At 35.2% G+C, this 21,163-nt stretch overlaps 1 protein-coding gene across 1 annotated transcript in view; it reads left to right on the top strand.

Moving 5' to 3' along the window:
* The window catches only part of SNX29 (sorting nexin 29), a 97,722-nt gene that overhangs the window by 51,345 nt on the left and 25,214 nt on the right, over positions 1-21,163 (top strand). The window contains exons 19-20 of the mRNA XM_059484414.1: positions 3,033-3,173; positions 17,559-17,698. Of these exons, the coding sequence (XP_059340397.1) occupies positions 3,033-3,173; positions 17,559-17,698 (281 nt within the window). The remainder of the gene's footprint in view (positions 1-3,032; positions 3,174-17,558; positions 17,699-21,163) is intronic.

Here is a 21,163-nt window from a genome sequence, read left to right on the forward strand (position 1 = left end):
AAGATTCTTAACCTGTTAAGAAACTTCTGGCTCAAACCCCAGTACCATGGGAGCAGGATTTTTCATTGAAGTATGCAATCATTGAACTTGTGCTTTCACATTGATTCTCTGAAGATGTTTGGCATTTCAGTAATATTATGTGAGCAGGTAGTAGACTGACAAACACTATTAAATTCCACCTGTTATTGCTATTGCTCTCCAATCTCTGACTTCAGACATGTTTGTGATGAGAAAATAACAGACTAATTCATTAAACATACTTATTAACTGAAATTTTTTGTAGAGCTGCCATAGCTCATAGCTACAGAAATGTTACCAATCAATCTTTGCGCAGGAGACCCAAGCAGAAAGTGCTCTTAACTAACAAACAGAAACTACTTAATTTTTTATATTCAAGATGGTATTAAAGTGAAATCCTTTGTCTACAAGTAAATATTCTAGCAGTGATTTTGATTTAGTATGTACATTTTCATTACCCTGAAAATTATTTAAGTAGGTTAGGAATTGGATGATATTAGGAAAACAGGGGAATCAGAAAGGAAATATAATTATTTAATAAACTTTCAAGTTTATTCTCAGATCAATTTAAAAGTAGTAATTTCAACTTTCTAGAACATGGCCCTAAGATAACTATATGCCTTCAGTGACTAGACTAGGATAAGTTTATCCAAATAATTCTACATTTAGTGTTTACTTAGTTTGATTTCCCAAGTGAATGTGCATTAAGTGTGTAGCAATCCCGTAGCTTGGGAATAGTATTCCCCTCTGAGAATATTATTAGAATACTAAAAGTTTAAATGTGTGCTGCATCATGAGCTTTAATATACCTTTCACAGTCTATTAGTTGATTGTCGATAAATTCAATATGGCACGGGGCTCCAAATGTTGTATTTTTGTTTCTTGCTGTTTAAATGAAATCAATATCTATGTACCTAGAAGAGCAGTAAGAAATTTTCCAATAGTTTTATCTAAGAAATCAATCTATGTTTTTGCAGTCCTGAAAAATTTCAATTACAGTGTACAGATTCCTTAGTTAGTTAACTATGGGTTACAGCTTAGCAGGTAATGTTAAACTGCATGATTCATCAAATCACATGTGCAAAGATAAGTGCTTAGTTAAATTAGGATTTCCATATTAAATAACTTAGTTTAAAATAATTTAACCTTTTTTTTGTCATTCCTGCCCCCAGCAGGGAGATTGAGACATGAATCTTGGGAATGTATACAGAATTACAAATAATATATACTGATTGAAGTGAGAATAGGCAGGGAGAGTCCTTAGAGCTGGGTGAATAAAGATTTTAATATAATTTTTACTACATTAAATAGATTTGATTAGAATTATGTAAAATAGTTGCATTTCATGTATTCCTTTATTTGCCTTCAAAGATGTACTCAATTGTTAAAACAGATAGTCTTGTAGGTGTTTAATTATTCTGGCTTTGTTTTCAAAGTGAAAAAGAATTCTGAATAGTTCTTGCAGACTTACTATTGTGGTTCCCTCATTACAGTATCTGAATTCTTGTTACCAAAACTAGTTGAATTTTTGTTTACATATGCATTTGTAATTCACAATACGCTGGATCTTTTCAATTTAGATGTGCTAATTTTGGAATTATAGCATTCCTTCCTGTAGTAAATGTATTAGTGTTTTCTACACTGAAATATTCTAATTTGACAAAATTTGCATGGTATCTGCATAATACAGTGTATTTGCAGTGTTGCAAAGAAGCCTCCTATAAATTTGAGAAACTAGGTGTCTGAAGAGAGAGCCTCAGAAAGAGGCATGGGCAATGTTTGTGGGAGAGCTTAATCTCTGAAATACTTCCAATCCTTAGAAAAATTGATTTTTTTCTCTGGAGGACTTGCAATATCTCAGAGAGAAGGACCATACCTCAGTCACCAGGAAAAGCTGCAATTCAGTGTTGAAATTGGCCACATCAAAATCCAAATTTTATTTTTATCTAGTTTCCACAAAAATACAGTTGTTACTGCCCACTCTGTGTGACTGTGGTTGGTGTTGCTTTTTTACATAAGTGTTCTCCTGATATTTGCCTTACAATTTACTACTAAATTACTGGGGGATTTTGGAGCTGCAAGGCAGCGTCATCAGTACTGTTCCAGTTTAATTCCTGTTGTAAAATACTGAGATTATTAACATACACACACACATGCATGCATGAATGAATAAACTACAGATTGCATTGAAGGAGCAGAGGGAAAGGTCATTCTGGATCTTAAGTTCTGATGCTTGGTTTAGAGTTTCTGACTTGTGCTGTTTCAGCATTCTTTTAAACTGTGCCATTCCCTAGGAAAGAGTGAAATCTCAGTTTTCTGTAAGTATATTTCACTTCTGCATGACATTTTCCTAGAGAAAGCGAATATTTAGCATGTAATTGGTAATAGGCTCATGAAATAATGAGTAGCAAACAAAAACAGAATCACAAAAACTACAGCTGTGTTAAATTATACTTAATGTCCTATACAAGCTGAAAGAATGAACTGTGTTTATTTTCCAAACAATAAAATTTCTAGTTTAGTTTTCAATGTAATTTTGTTAAGAAGTAAATTAAGTTTCATACTTTGGATAAAATTAGGTTTTGCAATTCCGATGCTACAAAGCTAATTTACAAAGTTGAAAAACTGTGTTGAGGACATAGAAATCAATTTCATAGTGGTATTAAATTATTTTTTCCCTTTGGTCACTGTGTAGTAGAATCTGCTGGAAACCATGGTAACAAGAAGTGCTGCCATGGTTGCCCCAGAGTCATGTTAAAATGAGCAAGCTGTGTTTGTCTTGATTAAAATAGGAGAAAGAGAGAGAAAGAGGAGGAAAAGGGAGAAGGGATAGAATGAGGTTCATGATGTGTACGACAGCAACAGCAAATGCATTCAGCCATGGATCTGGGGCTGTGGGGTCCTGGAGCTTGTGGTGTCTCATATGAAGGTGCTGATCCAGGAGGCTTTTGGGAGTGATGGACACACACCAGGCCTGCTTGTCTTTACACGATTCCCTTCCCTGTGTTTTGCAGGTTTATATCAGGATAAAGGATGATGAGTGGAATGTCTATCGAAGGTACGCAGAGTTCAGAAGCTTGCATCAGAAATTACAGAATAAGTACCAGCAAGTGAGGACTTTTAACTTCCCACCAAAAAAGGCTATTGGAAACAAGGTACTTATACTCACAGTATCAGTAGAAGTGGGGGAAAACCTCTCTTATGGATACACAAAAAATGAGGTGACTCGAATATTTTCACACCTGCTAGTAGCTGCTATTTTCGTAGACTTTCCCCCTGCCAGCTGGAGATTCACTGATGTAGGTAATGCATTGGTTTTTCCACTTACTGAGAAGTTTTATTGAATGGAATATTGGTGTAGTACACAAATGCACAAACCCTGAAACACTCTGCTAGACAGCCTTGTATGTAAAATGAAGTCTCTTCTCCATTTCTCTCCAAAAAAATGCCAGCAATTAACACTGGTGAGTAATTAATCAAATCTTTCTCTAAATTTCAAAACATATCAATCTAAATTCCTTGAATTCCTGCACTCTTCACCAACACCTTTCAGTTCTTTAAACCAGCTTTTTAAAGACATATAGGTACTTAATTCCTGTAATCTGTGTCTTTGTGTCTTAGCCCTGCCATTTTAAAATGGGAATTTGTGTTCTTCTGTCATATAGGGATTTTGAAATGAAACAGTAAATATTGTAGTATGTATGTAGTAAATATGTAGTGCCATGTAATTAAAGTCTCTAATCATCAAAACTTCCAACTGATCAAGAGCATAAATACACTTTGAAATGTACACTGCAAGTCCAGTAAGGATTGAGAAGTAATTGAAGTAATTTTCCTTTGCAATGTAGGAATTATCTAAAAGTTTTTTTAGCTATCACAAGTAAAATCTCCAATATATTGGGGATTTAAATTGTGTTTATGACTGAAACATCTTTACTAAACTGCTGGGTTCTTAAATTAGAGATTTTAAGGTTAAGCAAATTTTTTAGCTTTTACATAGGACTTTCTCTTTTTACTATTTTTTTACCTTTGTGTCACTGAGTTCTTATATAAAATATTTTAGAAACTCCAGCCATAGTGATCCTTGTAGTCATCAAAAGACAGCTGACATAATGACTGCAAAATTCAGATCTTCATGACACTGTGTTTGGTTTATGATCACAGTACAAGGTATATTATTAAAATGCCACAATTGTCCTTTGTCTGTGTTAGAAAAACAATCTTTGCTAATTTGTATGAAGTAATATGAATTTTAAAAAAGAAATAGAAAAAAGTTAGAAATTCCTTACTGACATTCAGATGTCAGTGAATGTGGATTATGAATGTTTAAAGATAGTAACTTTGACTTCCAATGATTTCCCAGGTATTTTGTAAAAATGAGTAGGTAAGTTTGGCACATGTGAAATGGCAGTGATGCACATAATCTGGTGGTGGTGATACATATATATAGGAAATGTGTCAATAAAATCCATGTGTCTGTTTGCTTGGCATAAGGTCCAGTTACTGTGGTTCATTGCCTGCTGACTGAGGAAATGGAAGTACTTATAAGAGCTTTCCTGCTTTTTTTTTCATCTATTAGAAGATCATGCATTTTTCATTTAATTTTTAGTGGAAGGGTTTGTAATGGAACCCAGGCATTTTCTTCTTTGTTACATAACTAATTCTCCTTTTTTTGAAGTGATGGAGTATCAGCCACTTCAGTAAATTACAAAAGACGCCTTTTAAGCTTTTTTGGATACTCTTTCATCTTTAATTACTTTAAATACTAATTGAGTTACAACTTCAGTTGCACAGTTGATGCATACAAAATTATCAGTTGAGCAACTCATTAAAAAATTTGCATTGCTTATTCTTACGGTGCTTTAGCTTTGAGCCAAAATTCTACCTTAATCTTGCATAAACCCACAACCACTTATCAGATCTCAGAGAAAGGGTTTTTTTCTTTACAGTGAGAAGTGGGTGCCATCCATTGCACTCCTGAAAGTCTCCTGTGATGAGATGTGGGGCAGTGCTGTGGTTTTGACATGGCAAGTCACAGGGTGACATTGTCACCTCAGTTGTGCAAGACTCAGTCTGTCACACTGGAGTTGTTTTCTACAGCACATTGTGCGGGCAGATTTTTGTCCTTTTAGTGGGGCTATTTTCTATGTGTCACAGGATGTGTTCCCCTTTGGAAATTGTACCATTTGGAAAATAACTGTGCTGACTGACTGAGATGGGTTAAAGGCTCTGAGATGGCCCTGTTTTCCATGGCCAGTTGAAGGTTTAAACATTTAGTATAAAATTAATGAATTCATGTGGGAATGTGTAGGGGGATAGAGTAGAAGAAACTAAAGATAGTGTAGGAAGTAATCTCACACCTAAAGAGTTGCAGCTGGGCCAATTATCAAAGATCAGGAACAGGCCTGACTTTACCAGGCCACAGCTGTAAGCAATGAGAAGACGATGCTATAAAAGAGTGGGGTGGCTGGGTGAGAAGGGAACTGGAGTCAGTGGCTGCTGTGAGAAGAAGAAAGAGTCAGTGCTGCGAGGAGTTGCCCATGAGAAACACCGAGAAGGTATGGAACTGTTGTGGTAAGGAGACAAAAGTATGGAACCTCTGTAATAAGATGACAACAGGAATGTTTGTCTTGGAATTCTGCAGAACTTTCAGTTTAGGATGAGCATTTGTGCAGGATGTTACACATGGAAGTGTTTGGTAATGAACATTAGAAGAGATATTGCCAATACTACTTTTTTCAATGCTGCTTTTTAGATGTAGTGGCTACCACAGCCCATTTACCTTTAAATATGCAGTTAGTTTTCAGTAGATATTTTTTCTCATGATATTACTTTTGCTGGTTTTGATAGAATTAGAGCTGTCTTTCCATTTCTAGATTAATCAATACAATCTTAACTCAATGCCTAAAGAAGAGGTTCAGTAGCTGAATTCTGCTAACAAAAGTATCTCTTATATCAGTCTATGGTTTTCATATCCATTGCAACTTCTCAGTGTTGTTAGATGCCCAAATAACATATTGGTAAAAACCAGTCTTCCATGTGGAAATGGCTAAAAAAGATCATTTTATAGCTTTTGGAAAATGGCATTGATGCTTTTATACCCTGAATGAGTTTATTCACTGCATCCCTTCAGTGCCCTCTGTACTGTGGGGTTAATGAAGGTGATTTGCTTCTTGTAGATGTCAGAGGCATCCAAAGGTCTTGCTGTAATTGAAACCAGCACTGAATTTCATGTTCAGTTACATTCCCCAGATTTAGGAACCTCCAGGACCACAAGAGGACACCATATTCTGCAGAATGTCCTGGAATCTCTCCTGCAGATGGATACAATACTGTCCAGTGCTTTGCTATGCAAAATATTGGAGCTCAGAGGAGGGAACTTTACTAGAAGAGAGAAATGTAGAATAAAATACAGAGAAATATTAATTTTCATACATATTTTCCCTGATTACTGCAGTAGCAGACAGGGAGGTCAGATTCAAATGCTAAGTTGCAGAGTTTGATGTTGGGAAAATGCAAAAAGAAAGCAGAATTTCAGCTGAATGAGTATTTTAAAAAGTTGGAAAATCAAGTTTTATATGTCTTCATCAAGTAGCAGTGGAATTTGAAAATATTTAACAATTATAACTCATTAATAATAATAATATAAATCTTGATCATTATGTTTGTAATGTATTTTTGCCTTTCATTTATTTTCCTTCAGTTGAGACAATTTATCTTAAAAGTTCATGTTCATGGTATTTCAACAAATTATGTGTGTAATATTAAAAACTAGCTTTAATGCTTGAGGAAGCCTACATTTAATAACAGAAAACCAATTAGTTGAAAAATAGCTGAAAAGAGGAAAGAATACTGCTTTGGACAAGTAACCTTTTTGCAATTACAAAGAAGAGTGTGTATTTGCCTTTCAGCTTGGTAACCTCATTTTCAGCATATTAGTTTAACATTTAAATTTAGTTTGAACTAAAGTTTGAACTAAAATAAAGCAGGGATGAGAGTAATTTCTTTTATAAATGTTGCTTTGAATCAAGTTAGATATTTACTGAAGGAAAATAATTGTGCTGGCAAGAGTCCATGTATTAATTTTCATATATACTAGTCCCTATGCTGTGTATTTTCAACTAAAGATCTTTCAGTGCTGGTAGCAGATAGTTGTCAACATTTTTATGAGTATCCTGACAAGAATAAGTTCTTTTTTCAATTCATTGCCTTGTTTGAGTAAAACAAGAAATACATTTGTTCCCTTGTGTTACGTGTGTAAGGCATGTCATATACTCAACGTATATTTTAATTATTTTTTAGCATGCAGATCAATTTCTTTAAAACTTACAAATTTCAGCTGTATTGTTAACATTTGAACTATTCAGGTTTTGTAATTTTAAAACATGTTCCCCATGTATCAGCCTGGTTTGTGATTTGCTCAGTATTTTCTATGTAGTGTGCCTGCTTCTGGGGAGCACGTGAGGAGGAGCTCTGTACAATCACCACTTGATTGGAAAGGGTTCTCTGTAGGTTTTTGCATACAAGTACAATTTAAATTTTTTCATTTAAGATAACATTTAGCTTACGTTTGGCTTCTGAACCTTTGCTGGTGTTGTAGTTGGTGTCTCTCAAAATAATAATGAAATATTAATACATGAATATTTACTGGACTGACTAGTCTAATTTTTTAAATATTGCAGTAGCCTTAAAATCCCAGTTGCTGCTTCTACATTGGGCAGATTATAGTAATTGAGTAAAGATCTAATTAAGAATCCTCTTGCAAGAGTGTTGTCCCAGTAGAGGGCATATCAAAATAGAAATTGTTCTTTGGTTCCACTGAAGACCTGAATTCACTGATTGTCTAAGTGAGGAGAAATTGAATCAGGTAGCTTTGCCCTGAGTGCTGACTTCACTGCATGACATCCTCTGCTTTCCTTTAAAATACTGGATACCCCACATGGAAAGGATACACAGCACTTTGCTGGGATCAGAAGAGTGACTTTGCTGTGACTTCTCAGTTGCACTGGGGGAACAATACAGAACTCTAAAATAAATGTTTCAAATGTCACTTCAATAAAACGAATAGCTACTTTTCACCCATCAGTGGCTAACCTAATATGTAGATTAATTTGTATATGTCCCTATTTTAAAAAGTTAAAAAATATCATGTGCATGTATTGAAAAAGATTCTATTGGTATATTCACATACATGAGCATGCATATGGCAACATCAGACCCCATTTGGGATCTATATGAAGTTGCCTTCAGGAATGTGTGTTGTGATTCTGCAAGTTCTGCTCCCAGGAGCTCTTTCTCCCATTATGTCTGTGGAAACTTGCCTTTGCTCACAGAGTGCAGATGGATTCCTTTTCTTTTGTTCCCAACAGTAAAGTTTTATCAGAGTTTGTTTGCCTGTTGCTGAAGATAGTGAAGAGTTTAAGATAGGCTGCAGGATAACTATTTTAGGATTAAAAAGCAGAGAAGGTAAAGATTTTATTGCAAGTAAAAGAAAACAATAGAGCTTGCTCTTGTGCTTACAGTGTTTATTGATTTTTAAGGAAGTTTGTCAAGTAGAGTTGTCTGGCTTTATGTGTGTATATATATATATGAAGAAATACATAAATATGAAGTTTATATATATAAAAAGAAATTTTAAGCCATTCAAATTAGAGTTTGAGTGTTAGCATTTTTGCTGTTAAGGGTTTCACATGGTGTTATTGCTGTGTAACCTCTGTCATCCATTTCTCTTCTGCAAAAGCTGATTGCCATTTTTGGTGAGCAGGACCTGTCTATTCACAGACAGCATGCCCTTAAAGCTGCTTTTAGACCAGATGATGGGGGAACTGAAGTCCCTTTGGAAAGGGAAGCAGCACGATAGGAACAAGGTTTTTTAAGAAACACACACACCGCTCCCACATAAAATATGTATTTGAAAATGGGAAGTATAACAATTCCTGTTTAACTAGTACATAAACAACAACAGAAGACATATGGAATGTTTGAAATAGGATGGTGCAGGAAGAATCTTAGAGGAGGAAGCAATTTCATTTTAGATTTGGCTGTTTTTCTCTCAAAATTCAGCAAAACAATTCAGGGCATCCTAAAATTTAAGTATGTGTTTGGCTTGCATTGAATCAGAAGTACAGATATATCTGCTTTTGTCCTCTATGAGATTTAGGAGCTCACAGGAACCATCTTTCATCAGATTAGTTTGTCAAAGTCAGACTGGCAGGGGGAGCTGAGAAGAAAGCAAAACTTGTTGTTAATGCATGTGGGACAGGGGGCTAAATAATGTTTCTTGGTACTAAGCTTTGATATCCAATGTCTTCTAGTAGAATTGGTAGAAAATTATGACTCTCTGATGTTTCAGAATTGGGATACATTTATTAAAGGAGAAAAGCCTTGAAAATATAAATCCTCAAGTTATATGTTAAAAATTTGAAGTTAAATATTGCTTTCACTAATGCTACTTAGCTATGTTGTAATATAGAAGCTTAAATTCTGTATTCTTGACTTTCAAAGTAAGTAGATTTTAATTTTCAACCTTCTTAGTGGGCTTAACTAGTGTATTGACTTATTTTCATACAGTCTTTTGCCCTGTAGGTTATAGGAAAAACTGTAGCTAATATATATTTGACATATATGCTCATGCTATAGTGTGGGTGAAAGGGAGAGAAATTGACCCATTTGTATTGTGGTCAAACTGGGAAAGGAACTCCAATTAATCTCATATATGGTTGTATGTGATAATTCTATAATATACCACAGTTTTTGTGCCATTCTAAAGCCACAAAAGAAACTTTGGGTTGTAAGTTCACTGTGTTACTTTGTAGCTGAAAAGTTCAATTCTCAAAGAAACTTTAAAATAGCAATTGGGATTAAATGAATACAAATTGGTTTTCAAATATGTAACTTAGTTGTGGTACCATACAAATGGAAATAAAAATAATGTGACTCCTGGCATAGTCATTAAGATTTCTAGTCACAGCCCACCTGTTTCCTAACACTGTCACCTGCTCACTAAGGGGGAATACAGAGTATTTCAGATTTTGAATCCAGATCCTCTGGGTTTTCTACTGCATAAGACTGCAGTTGATATTTTATGTATACAGCACTTAGAAAAGAGCATTCAGTTCTTCTTCATTTCCATTTTTTTGTCATATCAGTATCCAAGAGAAGAGAAATAAGTCAGCAGGAAATGGTTGGCTTTTATATGACAAATACTTTATAGTAAATGCTTGCCATAGTGTGGCATGAAATGTCTGGGTTACCTGAAACTCGGCATGAAGGTTAAATTGAGCAGAGTGCAGAGCAGCACATTTCATTTTCAGGGCTTTAATTTAAAAGGTAAACAGTTCTCCAGCTCGTGCTTCTCCATCTCCATCAGAATGTCTCACTGAATTAATCTGTTCATTTGGTGCTCAAGGGCACCATTTCAATGAAATAGTGAATTGAGTCATTTTCTTTTCAAGTTAGAAAAATTTCCTGCTAATTGCTGTTGAAGTTTAGGAAGAAGGAATGCAGACTATTTAGGGTCTACAAAACAAAACTTTGCCTGTCAAGAGATGTTTTTATTCTTGCTGTCTTGTAATGCTATAATCAAGAGAAGCAATTTATTCTAACAAATTATTGAATATAGAGCCCATAGAAACAGTTCAGATGGTGTTGCTTTGCATCATGACATTATGGGGAAAAAAAGGAAAGTAATTTACATGCTGCTTGGACAACTGCTAGATAAAAATATGGCAGTTTTATAACAACTCATGCGTCATTTAGATATTCTAGTAGCCTCCTGGTATAAAATGAAAATATAAAAATAAATTTTCTATATTTATTTCTTATTGTGGTGGTGATGCTAAATTACCAAGTTACTTGGATTAATAAGCTTCCTTTCAGAGAAATCTTAACAGGGACACCTAATTACAAAAATAAAAGTAATACTTTTTTTTTGAATTTGAGATTTTAGCCACATTTTTCCCTTTCCTTACATATTGTTGTGCTTGATTTCACCTCTCTTCTCCTTCCCAAAATGTATTGTTTTATAAATATTGGAAAATTTTAATCTTAGTTGCTATGCAGCTTTTTGGGTAGTTGCTAGTACCAAAGATATTTATTGTTAATTTTTTAAAAAGACTACAAACTGTTAAATACTTCAGATCATGTGAAATGCTGTAGGCACTTCCTGCATGAAAAATTTGGCTTTTTTCATTGTATCATTTAAAACATCTTTGCATGAAGGCACAATAAATTATGGGCACTTAATATCAATATTCCTCATTAATTCAACTTGTATTTTAGAAAACAGAACCATCCCATCAGAATGTATATGAATGAGAGTTTTGTTAAAGAAGAATCTAGAATTTTACATGAGAGTTAAGTTTTTGTTTCATTATTGATTTTTAAAGCAATTTATTGATTTTTTTTCATCACTGTAAGCTTACTGTGTATAGAAGCTTGTACATTGTAAGCAGTGTATGTAGCGTGTTTCTAAAGGATTTTGAGGCGGGTTATTTTGTTGTTATTTTAAATTCAGAGTCTGTCTTTATTGGTCTTCAGGGCATTTTCAACGAGATTAAAGAATGAAATTAGGAAAGAAAACTGCAGTGTTGCAGAGAAGCACTGAACTGAGACACATTTTAACTAATATTGATAGTTATTACTGTAATATAGGCTAGTGAAAAAATGGATCTCAGTTTCATGAACTGTTGTGTTGTAGTTTGGAGAATCTCCTGAATAAAATTATAGGGTAGACTGCTAATACTTTATCTGAGGAGAAAACAGAGTGTTTCCCTATTCAATAGCTGAGCAAGAGATGAGCCCTAGGGGTCTTGCTGCAGTTTTTTATTGATGCATTTTAATTAACAGTTGATTCCTGACCAGTTGACAAATTAACACGTGGTTGGCATATGTCTTTAAATAACAAAATATTTAGATGACACTGGATTTTATTAGCATAGCATTACCAAGTTCTTTTGCTGACAGTGGCATTAACCACAACAGTAAAAAGAGATCAGTTTTAGATTTATTCTCAAGCTTTCTTTTTTCTGTTGGCATATTTAAAATGCTGCTTTGAATAAATTGGTGCTTGACTGAGGGCATTGCAGGACTGTAGCTCACACTCAGCATGTCTGCTGCTGGCTGGGTTTGCAGCAATGCCTTTTTCAAACTCCTTTATCTAAAAGCACTTTTCTGGTACCATTGAAATGAACCCAGAGCTGGAGATGGAAATGCATCAGCTATTTTAGTAGAGAAACACAGAGTAATAATTACAATTATGTACTAAATCTCTGTTTAAAGGAAAATAGATTTCTTTTCAAAACTGACAGTTCCTTGATTTCTTCTTTGTATCTCATTCTCTTAAATTGCTGTTTGTTCCACTGAACAGTAAATGGACAAAAAAATCTCACACTGGGATGGGGAAAATGACAATTTCATGTATTGTATCCCTTTGTTATGTTGTATAATGCTGGTCTGGTTCTGCCATACAGAATCTGGCTATACAAGTAAGATGGAAATTTAAAGTTTATATAGTTTCAATAATTTTGAGATGATTTTTGTGTAATATTGTGACATCTGGTATATTTAGGTTTGGAAACTGTACCTTCCTAAAAGTTTTATGATGCTATGTTTAATAGATACTTAAGGACACATGTACTGAAGTTTTATTTTACTGTGATCTGTGAAAAGGTGTCAGTCTGTAAAGTGAATATTTGCTATATAACTTTTAATTACAACTAGTGAGAATGACTCAGCAATTGAATATTTAATTAGCTCCCATCTCAGCTTCTGACTGCCAGCTTCATTTTGAGGTTAGCATTTGGTGCCTCATAAATAGATAAAAACTGATATGATAATTTTGCTAAGACTAGTTGGCCAAAATGATGGAAAAGATTAGGCTACATTAGAATAACCTGAGTTTATTTCTGCATTTGCAGGTTCAACTTTGAATAGCATTATTGTCAGCTTCATTTAGGATGGGATGCATTGTGTGGTATCAGAGGCTGATTAAAGTCCTAAAGCCATATTTGCTTTTATTTCATATTTCCTTTTATCTTAATTGAGCTTGGTTGAGCCCTCAGCTGTTTTGTTGTTTGATTTTGTTTGGGTTGTCTTTTCCCCTGTGCTACCAGCAGGAGGTTGGTTAAATGCTAAGTGATGGTTAGAACCTCAGGAGCAGCAAGTTTGATGTTGATTGCAGCAGCACCAAGCCCAGAATCTAAAAGTGTTTTATCTGTCCCTAAATCATGGCAGGTAACCATGGCAATCATAGCATTTCCAAAAGCTCCTGGAAAATATTTGAAACATCTTAAGCGAGCTGTCCCATTAATAATGAAGAATATCAGTGTTTCACCATCTGTTCCATACTAGCAGTGTGTATAAAAGACCAGCAGTTGTGTGAAACAATTTAAACTGCAAGTGGGAATGAACTTGGCTTGTAATGAAAAACTGCAAAAGAACATGATATAAAATATGGTGCATCAAGACTCTGCTTCTTGGTTTTGCACCTTAACAGCATCTTCTAATATATGTTGAGACTCTATAACTTTTCCATTATCTATTACAATATTTAGATATTTGTAATTTGATACTAGGATTTTGCTATGGGCAGAAGAGACGTGGCAAATTATCAGTCAAAAAGAAGCTCATACAACATTTTGGGAGACATGAATTGCAGATTAAAAATATTTTACCAGATGTGTTTTGATGCTTCTGTAATCTGAAGAAGTTTTTTGCTTGTTAACTGAAATTTTGTGGTCTCTTAATCAAAACCATGTGCTCTTGAACTGTAGGTTAGTAAATTACTTTCACTCTAGTGCAGAAACAGTAGTACCTTTATTTTTTTAGAAAATATGCCTGAAAACTTCAGTGAAAAAGTGGGTCTTAATATTTAAGTACTGCTAATTTATCTTTCTGTGTATGTATTTGTTTCCCTAAAAACGAAAGTGTGAAATCTAACCTTTAATAATGTGAAAATGCAAAGGTTTCTTGCAAATATATTGATAATTTTAACGAAATTACTTTGTCCTCAAAGTACATTTCACGTCAAGTGTATGTAAATGTGTTTATTGAACCTTAGGGGAAGATCTTTGCTGTTTTCTGTGTGAGTACAAATGCAAATGTAGGCTTCTATCAACTCATAAAATCACCAAAGATGTATACTAAAAGTAGGAGGTGGGAGTCACTGATACAAACCCACAGCAAAAAATTTCCCTGTATTTTTTGCTTGTAAATAAAAGTAGGTGTTTGTTTACAAGTTGGAATGTATAAAGTACTATCTAGATTTCTGCTGGGGATAATTGGGCCCAATGAAAAGAAGGTTATAGGTACCTTTTTGTAATTTAAGACTGAAAAAATTGGCCAGGCTTTGAGCCAGTTGTGTTTTTCTGTTACCAGTTGTTCTGTTTACTATATTGTGACAAAACCTCTTTATTACTGCAACAGCTTGGCAGTAACAGCTCTGTGCTAAAATCATTGCTCTGAGTAGCCAACCTGCTGTTGCAAAATGCACGTTTAATGATAAAGTGCAGACCTGGAGCTGAATCATTTTGACCTTGCTTTACATTGCTTCTGGTGAGGACAACGAGCCTTAGTACATGGTACAGAATTTCATGGTAGATTGCTTGGTGTTTGTTTTACAGATCAAATTCATGTCAGAGTAAAAGAACATTTTAAACTGTTTTCAGGCTGGGTTTTTATTTCTGGGGTGTTTTGCCTTTTTCTTAGACAAATGGCAGAAAAATAGCCATGTTATGAGCATTAATTTGTTCAGCTGTAAACAGCAAAAAGTGCCTTCCCTAAGCATGTCCTGGCAGTCTTAATTAGAAAAGTCCTTTGTTTTCTGTAGTCAAGGAGACTCTTTAGAGTAACATAAGGGATGGAAAGTACCTACATTCAGCATTTGGCTCCATGTCTATAACAAAGTCCTTCCTGTGAAAGATGTTTTTTGTTAAACACATTTGCAGTACAGAAATAATACTAAAGGAATGCAACTTCTGCTTAAGAGAAAACTTAAACATAATTGAAATAATTTCAGAATTGAAAATACTGTTGTGGAAGATTTGTGACCAAAAAAACTTCAGAACTGAAAAAGCTGGGAATGTGGTATTTAACAATGGAGCTTTTATTGTGAAAACGTAACTGAGAGCAGCCAAGGAACAGAATGAACAAGTGCAGTGAGGGTGAGGCAGCTCTGGGAGGGCTCTGAGCTGGGAGTGGCTCCTGGAGCAAAGCAGGATTGTCCTGCCCATGGTACAGCCTGGCAGCACCTGGGGCAGGGGGGGCTCAGGTGCCAAATGTCCCCTCTGCTCACGTGGTTAAAGCTTCCAGAACCAAAGCCCCTCCACAAACTTTGTTTTCTTCCCAGACATCTCCCATGAGTCCCTGCCTTGTCTTCATGCCCATGCAGCTGGTGGCAGCAAAGGAGTGTCCTTTCAGTGGGGCTTTAAATCCTCAGAGAGGAGAGAGGGGAACACAAGGGTTCCTTGAGCCTCACCAAAAAATCCAGTGGGAACTAAAATCTTAGTGAAAAGAAAAAAAAGTAGTTACATAGGTGCTATTCAATGCTAATTGTTTAATTAGCATTGAAGAACACATTTATTTATTATTATAGTTCCATTTTGTGGTAATATTATGTGACATCATGAATTAAAATGTTTGGTTTAATGTTCCCAACAGCTTGTCTAGCTTCAGTTGCACAGATTTGTCCTCCTGCAGCAGGGCAGGGGGCAGGCTCTGCTCTGCTCTGTCCCAGCAGCTGCTCTCAGCCCTGGGAGCTGGGCAGGCGGCCCTGCAGAGGGGCCTGGGGGCATTTCCATCACCACAACTTTGTTGGTTTAATAGAGGATGAGTTTCAAATCACTTGCAACACAACTGGTGTGTATGTTGCTGAAAGAATGTGACTGATAAAAATGAAATAGCAATGTATATAATATATAGTTTTTTTTTAAATTTTCACTTAGATCTCCATTGAATTAATTTATTTGATTAATGAATACATTAATTAATTTTTCATTACATTACTACATTGAATGAATGTATTAATGTAGAACTGGAATGTTAAAACAGGACTGGACATCTGTGTAAGTTGATATGTAGAAAACAAAATTAAAATTAATCTGTATATGTTTTGGAATTTAATGAATTTAATTAAACATCGTAAGCACTGCTTAAGTTTTTGAAGTCTGTAAGTATGGATGTCTTCAGCAGTTTCTTACATCTTACTCTGTTATGTCCCTACAATTATGTCCGATTTGTTATTCCTAAAAATATGCCTGTTCCTGGTAACTTCTAATGAGAGGGAAGAACAGAATGTCAGTGAAGGTTCTAGGAATGCTACAGCAAATTCCTCCTGAACTTGAAGGAGGATCCCTGCTTTGATGGTGTTGTTCTGTTCTATCTAGGGAAGCAATAACCTTCAGATTTGCATCCCCTGCATGGCAGCATGGGCTGAACCTTTTCCATTCAATGAATTTATTCAGTGTTGTCAAATGTATTTATGGTGTTTTGTTGGCGGCTTTGGTTTTTCCCCCCCAAGAAACAAGAATAAATTTCAATTCCTTTTCTTACAGACATAAATAATACAGGTTGGATAGACACATCTGTTAGATAATGGTTGTTTTTGAGAGCTGTAGCTGTCTAATAATAGGTTTGGCTTTGTGCCTGAAGAACATCCTGTGCCATTTAACCAGGTGAGCTGTGCCAGCCTGCCTGAGACAGAGCATAAAGCATCCAGCCCCTGATGGCAGTGTGAACCTGGGAGAGCTCCCTGTTCCTGGGAAATGTGGCACCTTTAGATTATAGTCCATGTCATTGTCATCCCTCACAGGGAAAAGGTTTCAATGACATGGAAGTTATGGGATGCCTGGCATCTTGGTTGGGATAAACTTTTCACTTCTAGGTCCATCAGCAGAACGTGAAGTTTATAGAACTATTCTATTTATTTGGGCCAACAGAGTATAATATCCTGGATGTAAAATACTACAGAAACTTCAGTAAAACATTTTAATGAGAGGTGTGATATAATATTTTAAAAAAATCTATATGAAGACATCATCACAAAATTACAATTTAATAACATAAAAATACTGGACAAATACTTGACCAGTCTGGAGTTTGTGAACCCAACATCTGACAAGTGTGAATTGGGGTGACATTGTGGGAGTAAGTCAGCATTTCCTCCTGCAAAGACTGTTGATTCTGAATATCAAAAAACATGGCATAAATTTTTATGCCACAGCCTCTGTGCTGCTGTGCTGCTCTGCCTCTCTAAGATTGCAGTGGTTTATGGTCCAGAGAAGACAGATTCTGCCAGGGAGAGGATCTGACATCCTGTCAGTGGATGTTTTTGTGACACAGGTTTTATTAGGATTCATGATTTTCCTTTATCTCTAAGGTCAGAGTCAAGGGATTTTTGCGTATTGCCATAACATATTTATATAGCCATAATAACAGAGATCTTCAAAATAAAGATTTTTAGGCTTACCAGGACTGTTTAGTTATATGATGAAGTTGAGAAACATGTTCTTTGTGCCATTTATATTTTTCCTCTCTATTTTTAGGATGCAAAGTTTGTAGAAGAGCGACGCAAGCAGCTACAAAATTACCTAAGGAATGTAATGAACAAAATTATTCAAACTGTGCCAGAATTCACAGCCAATCCCAAAAAAGAGACACTTATTCAGCTGATGCCCTTTTTTCTGTAAGTATCTGTCAAGTACTCAAGAAAATATTAAGGTTTTTTCATCACAGATTAATTTAAAATATAATGCCAGCATCTCTAAAATCTTTAAATCAGTGCTTTTTTGAAAATAGAAGGCTCCTGTTCAGATTGCAGGTGCTTTTTTTATATTTAAAGAAATATATGAGAAACAGTATTATTTTTGTTTATTTAAATGGGGATTTTGAATGAAAGTCACAGTGTAAAGCTTTCAGAAATAGCTAATGACTTTAAAATCTGCATCCATACATGCTCTTTAAACATTAGGTATTTTCAATTTATTTTATTTGGTCTTCCTTAGTTTTGTGGTTTTTTTTTTTTTTTTTTGCTTCTGTGGGGTTTCTATTATTTTTTAACCTTTGTTTTGGATGGGGGTAGAACAGTATTAAGGTCCTTACTAACCAAATAAAAAAGTCAAGCTGTTGAGCTCTTTTTAGCTGAATTTTGCAGTCTGCTGATGCATGTTTGATTTCATTAATGTTCAAGTTAAATATGTCCAGAAATAACAGTTGTCTGTTAAATTTTGATATACCTTTGATGTACCATCACACAAGGCGTATAATCTGGTAAAGCTGTCCCTTTTCCCTTTAAACTCATTTCTTCATGTATTTGTAAATATTTAAAACTATTTAGGAAAAAATACTAATGTAAATTTGTTTTTGAAAATCGTGTTCTTTCACTAGTAATTTTTCAGTGTAATGGTTTGTCAGTCCTACACCTGCACAAATTATGTATAGGTTGAACACTCATTTACAGTAAGTCCTCGTGTGAAATTTGCTGTCCAGGCGCCTCTGCACAGGGATTGTGCATCCATGCCTGTGAACCCATGGGTGGATTCATTTGCAGCTTCAAGACCAATTTCAAATGAATATGTTTCATCACAGCACACATATTTAGTTGTATTATTGCCTGGTCTTTTGTAGTGTGTGTCAGATTTTCAAGTTGAAATTGCATTTCAAGAAAGCTCTATTTATTAGAAAATGTAATAGATGAGTGGAAGAATGCCAAGATACATTTTGTGGCATTCATGAGTTTCCAATTTTTCTGTGGATTTGAAGTCAATTTGATGAGACATCTTGCTGATGGTGTTATAAATGGTGAAGTGATGTTTGTGGGGAAAACTTCTTAAGAGACTTGTCTTTTGCTCCCTAAGAACTTATTGTCTAGAATTTGACTAAGAGCTGAGAAATGGAGAGATGGAGATGGTTTAAAGTTCCAGTTGAGGTGCCCATGTGTAGCTTTTTTTGGAGCAATTTAAAATAAGTTATCTTTTATGTTGTAATTGGTTTTGTTTTTTAAAGAAGAGAGGGGCAAATATCAAATACATTTGCAATTGTAAAGTGAAATTGTAAATGCCATTATACTCCTCTTTTTGTGGGTTTTAAAAAATCTTAATACACTATTGTTAGAAAAGTAATTTATTACACTATTTTTTGGTTCCGACAAATTCCATTTCCAGAACAGTATATTTATAATCTCTTGGCCACTTGTGTCTAAAGCAGGAGGGGAGAAAAGTGTCCTCTTACTCCTCAGCCCTAAACAATGGCTTTCTGATACTTAGTTTTATCTCTTTTCTAAGTGTGTAAGTAGAATTTAGATCTCACGTTTCTGTTCATTAAAAGAAGTGCCAGGTATGGGGACCTGCACGGGACCAGATTAAAATCACAATTCCTGTAATGGGTTCTGCCACTGCTGCACAAGTCTTGAGTGAGCACCATGTCCCTGTTATAAAACCCTCCAACTCTATTTCTTCTAATAAATGTAATGTAGGGAGAGAGTCAATCAATTTCACAGAAAGAGCAAAGTTTTATTGAGAGCACATTTAAGTTCCAACATTCTATGGGTACAATTTAGTTAGTGAAGCATTGTGTTACAAAATAATGCAGTTATCTCTAAAGAGAGAGATTTGCTGAAAAAAATTGGCCAACACTATTTATCACCCATTCCTAAACACCCCTGTGATGCACTGCACTGCTGATAACCCTGGTGTGGGTGTTCCACAGGTGGCAAAAAACCTTTATTTTTGGAAGTTTTTTTTAAAGTTTGGCCATTTCATAATTCTTAACACATTGCATGAGAGAATGGATTGGAATGTTCTGTGATATCTGGACATTATGGCAGAGATTCTGTTCCTACATGTATCTGTGAATTATTTCCTGAGAACTTTTTCTTATATAACATGTGTATCAGCATTCTCTCTTGGCTAGAGTAGATAGTTTTCTCAGGGAATACTAGTGGGATTCTGGAAAAATTCAGCTGTTGAGCAAAATAACTACATTCTTCATCTACAGCAGCAGACAAAATGGCTTTTTAATGCATTTTACTACTGAGGTATCAGACTCTTCTGCAGCTACAGCAGCAGCATTAAATTAATAAAAAGAACCTTTCTAAAATGTGCTCCTTCTATCAGTGTCTGAAAGTGCCATCATTTCTAGACTATTTGAACTCTCCATGGCCTTTATTATCTGAGAGTCATGACCTGGCACTTCTGGGGGTTTAAAAAGCATCTGAAAGAAAATGCATTTCAGTTCCACTTCAGATTGCCAACTTCTCCAGTATTATCTTTCCATAATCGATTTTGAGCTTCATCAACAGGAGATCTGAAATATCTTGGAGTCTGTGAATTGCTTATTACTTTAATCAATTGTAACCTTTGTACTGTACTTGCAATTACTATATCCTGTTAGGTTTAATAATATTTTATTGTAAAACACTGTAAATACATACAGAAATTCTGATATATTTAATTTTTCTCTGTAGCACAAATGTATGTACAGTTAGTTGCATCTTTATCAGTGAAGGAGTAATTACAAAACATTGAGTTATTAGTCCTAGGACTGTGCTGTAGGCAGTAGTGGTACTTCAGTCTGGGGAAAAAAATTACAGTCCTGATATGCATAAAAAATCTCCAGAGCATTAGATCTGTCTGTTAGGATGTGAGGGGGTAGAATGTAAGAAAATGAAGATAGTGCAGAAGGAGAAGGTAATCTCTCCCGAGGAGTTGCAGCTGTACTAATCACCAAAGATTAGGAGCAGGCCTGCCCTGAACAGGCCACAGCTGTGTCCAATGAGGATGAGTGCTATAAAAGAGTGGGTGAGCTGGGTGAGGAGAGAGTTGGAGTTTGTTGGCTCTGCTGTGAGGAAGGAGGAGTCAGTGCTGTGAGGAGTTGCCCATGAGAAATCACCAAGAAGGTATGGGAGCTTTGTAATAAGATGACATTAGGAAGCAATGAAATGTAAAATAAAAATAATTATTTGGTCTTATAGAGTTTCTTCTCACTCCAAAATTACGTGACCAGGCTTCAGTGTGCAAATGAAAAATCCCATGAAGTTTGTCTCATTAGGCGTCCTATGGATAGAAATTATAGGGTCAGTTTTAATTAATCACTTTTAAGACCTGATTGTGATCCTAAAATATGATTTTGGTGAGCAGAACATAAGATTAAT

Source organism: Ammospiza nelsoni, chromosome 17 (genome assembly GCF_027579445.1).
Source record: "Ammospiza nelsoni isolate bAmmNel1 chromosome 17, bAmmNel1.pri, whole genome shotgun sequence".
Classification (NCBI taxonomy): Eukaryota; Metazoa; Chordata; class Aves; order Passeriformes; family Passerellidae; genus Ammospiza; species Ammospiza nelsoni.